The sequence below is a fragment of the Staurois parvus genome, unplaced genomic scaffold (assembly GCF_062004578.1).
Source record: "Staurois parvus isolate SC_StPar_1 unplaced genomic scaffold, SC_StPar_1.0 ptg000947l, whole genome shotgun sequence".
NCBI lineage: Eukaryota > Metazoa > Chordata > Amphibia > Anura > Ranidae > Staurois > Staurois parvus.
This window is the reverse complement of record NW_028318743.1, coordinates 294,233-300,232: the sequence shown is the minus strand read 5'-3', so window position 1 is coordinate 300,232 and position 6,000 is coordinate 294,233. Positions and strand designations below refer to the sequence as shown.

At 48.5% G+C, this 6,000-nt stretch overlaps 1 protein-coding gene across 1 annotated transcript in view; it reads left to right on the top strand.

Moving 5' to 3' along the window:
- Nucleotides 1-923: 923 nt before the first annotated feature.
- LOC149441786 (procollagen C-endopeptidase enhancer 2-like) overlaps nucleotides 924-6,000 on the top strand; it is a 41,088-nt gene continuing 36,011 nt past the window's right edge. Inside the window, exon 1 of the mRNA XM_089656887.1 lies at nucleotides 924-1,961. Coding sequence (XP_089513013.1) covers nucleotides 1,873-1,961 — 89 coding nt within the window. The 5' untranslated portion in view covers nucleotides 924-1,872. The remainder of the gene's footprint in view (nucleotides 1,962-6,000) is intronic.

The following is a 6,000-nucleotide window of genomic DNA, read 5'->3' as shown; positions in this document are numbered from 1 at the left end:
CACAGGGGCTACTGCCCAGGAGCCCTTAACAGGACTGAAACTCCAGGCAAGGTGGTTCAGCACTCAGTAGGAACAGCATTAGTCACCTTGACTCTTTTATGGTCTTCAGAGGGCCGTGAGGAGGATGCAAAAGGCCTTTCAGGCCACACCAGAGTCCTCTGAAGTGAGTACTAGTACACCTGGATGTGAGTGTGCCATCTGGGAGCATGCCCAGCTGGGCAGAACTATGGAAGGGACATTGAGAGAGACTGATATACTGTATAAATGAGGGCACTTTGATTATACTCGGTGATGGAAGCTGAATGCTATGGACTTGGAATACATAGGGAAAGTGGTCCCAACAATGTGGTGCTCCCAAGGAGCCAACTCCCAGCCAAAAGTTTATTCCATGTACTCCCCCTTCCTGACAACTTCTCCCTATGGATCTGGTCCCTGTTAACAACTGTGCTGGCAGCTCTCCTGCTACCTGTCCTTGGATTAGACATACTTCACTGGGGGAAGGGGGGGGGCTGCCATCAAAACTTTGTTATAGGGCCCCTTGATCTGTAGTTACACTCCTGGCTATAGAAACACTTTAAACATGACAAGACTCTCCACGTTCCTGGACCACATCCATGGGAATTCTCACATTGTAGTTTTTGTATTGCCTGGATTGTGGTGGACCAGCCATTCCACGTGGCTCTTTCATTCGAACTTGACAAAACATCTGGACGGTGTGAAGGTGGGATGAGGCCATGTTGGGACACTCTGTGGCCAGCTGTGCCATGACATTAAAGGTGTTGGTGTGTGCTGACATCTTCTGACAAAGCAGAGGAAGGGAAGGTGGGGGTCTATGTGTGTGTTGAGTATGCAACATCTGGATTCTATTTCACAGATTCCTCCTCCTCCCCCCTCTGACTACCAGTCCTGACTCTTATCCAGAGCACTCACTGACATCTGTGTCCCTCATCTGTACTCGCTGGACGGGAAGGCTCAGACCCCACTAGACCATTCCAACACGCTCATTCACATCTGCATCCCTCAACGGACAAAGAGAACAGGGAACTGGCCACCGAACTGGCTCCTAACTTGGACGTAGAGACTGAACATTGACCACCTTCCCTAGAAGCGGGCACTGTGGCTCCTAACCTGGACATATATACTACATACTGTTCACCCCCCCCAATAGAAGCAGGCACTTTGGCCCTTAACCTGGATGTAGAGAACTGGCCACCCAATTGGCTCCTAACTTGAACGTAGAGACCAAACATTGACCACCTCCCGGACATAGTGTCTCTTAGCCTGGACACAAAGACCCCGTACTGACCACCTCCCCTACAAAAAAGCATTGTGGCCCCCTAGCCAGGACGCAGAGACTAAATACTGACTGCCTTCCCTAGGACAGGGAGTTGTGGCCCCTAGCCTGGAGGCAAAGATCACATACTAACCACCTCTTCTAGAACCAAGCGCTGTGGTCCCTAGCAAGGACACATACTGATCACCTCCCCTAAGACTTGGTCTCTATCCTGGACATAAAGACTGCATACTGACCACCTTCTCTAAAACCAAGCACTGTATCCCCTAGACTGGGCACAGAGACTAAATACTAACCACCTACCCTAGGACCAGGTGCTGCGGTCCCTAACCTGGTTCCCATAATCCTGGGAGAGACACTGTGATCCCTATCCTGGACTCAGATACCAATCATAGACCACCTCCCCCAATCACAGACTTTGGACACTGACCACCCTTGCCCTGTGCACAGGGACTGGACGCCATCCACTTGTCCCCCACGCAGACTTTGGACGCTGTTCACCTCCTCTATTGAAATCCAGCCATTGGCCCCCTCCTCCCTGTACACTTCCCGCACTCTAATCCCACTCACACAGCAGGATGCTCTTCGCTCTTCTCTTCGCCCTCTCTCTCTGTCTGGGGGTCTCCTGGGGTCAAGAACCGAGTCAGCCAACCCCAAGTTTCACCAGGTAAGGACGGAGCCTTGTGTTTCATTATTAGAGCTTTATATAGCGCCATCATATGCCATGGCTCTGCAAAAGTGCAAGATGGGGACCCAGCAGGTACTACTCTGTGTGCAATGCGTTCCATTATTAATGCTTCCTAGAATGCTGTCATATACCGCGGCGCTGCAAATGCATGATAGAGTGCCAGCAGGTATTACTATGTGTGCAATGCAGCGCCGTCATATACCGCGGTGCTGTAAAATGCATGATGGAGTACCAGCAGGTATTACTATGTGTGCAATGCGTTTCATTATTAATGCTTCCTAGAGCGCTGTCGTATACCGTGGCGCTGTAAATCACGATAAAGTGCCAGCAGGTATTACTCTGTGTACAGTGCTTTTCATTAATACGTCATTATACTTCATATAGCGCCATCATATACTGTGGTGCTGTTAAAGTGCATAATTAGGCACCAACAGGTGTTAGTATGCGTGCAATGCTTTCCAGTATTAAGACTTTATATAGCACTGTCATATACTGTGGCGCTGTAAAATGCACGATAAAGTGCTAGCAGGTATTACTCTGTATGCAACGCATTCCATTATTAATGCTTCCTATAGCGCCGTCATATACCGTGGCGCTGTAAAATGCATGATAAAGTGCCAGCGGGTATTACTCTGTGTGCGGTGCTTTTCATTAATATTCAATATAGCGCCATCATATACTGTGGTGCTGTAAAATGCACAATAAAGTTCTAGCAGGTATAACTGTGTGTGCAATGCGTTTCATTATTAATGCTTCCTAAAGCGCCGTCATATACCGTGGTGCTGTAAAATGCATGATAACGTGCCAGCAGGTATTACTCTGTGTACGGTGCTTTTCATTAATACGTCATTATACTTCATATAGCGCCGTCATATACTGTGGTGCTGTTAAAGTGCATAATTAGGCACCAACAGGTGTTAGTATGCGTGCAATGCTTTCCAGTATTAAGACTTTTTATAGCACAGTCATATACTGTGGCGCTGTAAAGTGCATGACAAAGTGCCAGCCGGTATTACTCTGTGTGAAATTCATTTCATTTTTAATGCTTCCTAAAGCGCCGTCATATACCGTGTCGCTGTAATACATGACAAAGTGTCAGCCAGTATTACTCTGTGTCCAATGCTTTTCATTATTAATGCTTCCTATAGCACCGTCATATACCGTGGTGCTGTAATACATGATAAAGTGCCAGCCAGTATTACTCTGTGTCCAATGCTTTTCATTATTAATGCTTCCTATAGCGCCGTCATATACCGTGTCGCTGTAATACATGACAAAGTGCCAGCCAGTATTACTCTGTGTCCAATGCTTTTCATTATTAATGCTTCCTATAGCACCGTCATATACCGTGGTGCTGTAATACATGACAAAGTGTCAGCCAGTATTACTCTGTGTCCAATGCTTTTCATCAGTAAGCGGCGTCATATACCGTGGCGCTGTAAAATGCATGATAACAGGCCAGCTGGTATTACTCTGTGTGCAGTGCTTTTCATTATTGATGCTTCATATAGCGCCAGCATAGACTGTGGTGCTGTAAAACCCCAGAATAAAATGCCAGCAGGTGTTAGCATACGTGCAATGCTTCATATAGCGCCATCCTATACCATGGTGCTGTTAAAGTAAGCAATAAGGTGCCTGTGGGTATTACTCTGCCTGCAATGCTTTCCATCATTATTGCTGTATAGCGCCATCCTATGGCATGGCGCTGTTAAAGTCATTACCTTCTGCCGCCTTATCGTGCCCTTTAACAGCCCCCCCCCCCCCCCCACCCCGTTGAATTGCCATCCCCCTGCTCGCCATCCTCCTATTACCGAGATCGCTGGCCTCGTCACGCGGCCTTTCACAAGCCCTAGAAGAGTTCTTGGCCGGTCAGATATGGCTGGGAATCCCTGACTGTGCACTTTCTGACGTAGGGGCCGTAATCAGACCCCGCCCACTACCCAGGGAAGAAAATACCGCCGCTAGCTATTGGCGATCACATGACTAAAAATGAAAAAAATCTAACGCTTGGCGGCAGATTTTGTTCATAAAAATGTTGTTTTGCAGTACAGAGCTCAGCACTACCACAGTTAAATATGTACATCGGCATCTACTTCAATGCTTTAAATAGCGCCGCCATATGCCGCGGTGCTGTACAAACACACATTAAAGTGGCAGCTACCTTTACTTTGACCGTGATTGATACATCATGCTTTGATCAATTCATCTCTAAGCTCCTTCCGATACTACTGGCTGTCCGCCAAGGAAGCGTGCGGCCAGTGAAGTCAGAACTTTTGATCTGCATGAGAGATGGGACGACGGCAGCATGTACAGTGCAACAGTTTGTCAGATCCAACGAAATACTGGGAACCATCAGAATTCTTTTCCTGTGTGTGTCATGCTGGCATGGCTGTCTGTGATTGGTTGTTGATCTTGTGAATGCGACTTTTTTTATTCTGAGGTGTCATAAAGCAAAGCTGAATGATCTTTATCATATTGTCCAATCACAGTGTGCGGCCAGCGTCACCAATAAGTAATGAAGACCGCTCACTTCTGCTCTCTCTCCTTGTACAGGCTGACTGGTCTGGTCTCCGCCCCCTCCTGTAGTTTTCTGCAGGCATCTTGTTGTGGGTGGAGTCTGATGGGCCCCCTCCCGCCTCTCTGCTCTCTGCACAGACTCTTGTCTCCGCCCATTCTTTTAACTTTCCGCAGGCAGCATGTAGTGGGTGGGGCCTCCTGGAACCCCTCCCATACCTCTGCTTTCTGCACAAGCTATGCACAACACAGCGAAGATGTTACTGCTCCTTTTTTGAAATTTTTTTTTCATCCTTGAAGCCCAACTCCAGGCTTATTTGTACTCACCTCCTTCCCATCACACCCCTCCCCCCCCCCCCCCCCCCAGACTGAGGATCAGGGATTTTTTTCAGATAAAAGGTGCAGAAACTCCCCCCTTTCTGAGTCACCCCTTGTCTTCGCCTCCTACCCACCTCCGAGCTCTGTCCCTTGGCTCCACCTCCGAGCTCTGTCTCTTGGCTCCACCTCCAAGCTCTGTCCCTTAGCTCCACCTCCTACTCACCTTTAAGCTCTGTCCCTTGGCTCCACTTCCTACCCACCTCTGAGCTCTGTCCCTTGGCTCCACCTCCTACCCACCTCTGAGCTCTGTCCCTTGGCTCCACCTCCGAGCTCTGTCTCTTGGCTCCACCTCCTACCCACCTCCAAGCTCTGTCCCTTGGCTCCACGTCCTACTCACCTTTGACCTCTGTCCCTTGGTTCCACCTCCTACCCACCTCCAAGCTCTGTCCCTTGGCTCCACCTCCCAGTGTCTCCCCTTTTAAAGAATACAGAACCAAGTATCATTTTTTGAGCTAAGCAATTTGGAGTTTGTTAATGACAACAAGAAAAGCAGTAAAATAGATCTCCTGCAGCCAGCGATTATAGATTCCCCCCCCAGAAACAATCGACTCCCCTGGCAACAATAGATCCCCCGGTAAGACTAGACCCCATGACAACAATAGATCGCCCAGATACAATAGATCCATCCAGCAGCAATAGATCCCCCGGCAGCAACAACAGGTCTCTAAACCCCCCAGGAAACCAGCTCCCCATCCTCCAACAGTAGTTATTTCCCAGTAACTAATGATCCCCTCACCAGAAACATAAGACCCTGCTAGCAACAACCGATCCCCCACCAGCAACAACACACCCCCCACTCAAAAATAGATCCCCTAGCATCAGTAGACCCTCTAGCACACCCCAGCACCCCTTATCGTTACATATATCCAATGCTGAACATGCATTCCCCCATATTCCTGCTGAAAACAAGCGCTGCCAATCACAATCTATAAATGTGTGCCGTGGACCTGCACATGCAGGAGTGTATTCTTTCAGGATTTTTAGCACCCAGGTTTTTCTGGAGGCCATTGTGAATTACAGTGACCCCAGTAACATATGAAATAAGTCTGCTCCTTAGCACCATCTAGTGGCCATAATGTGCTATTTCCACTCATTTACACTGCAGCATGGCCAATAGATGGTGTTC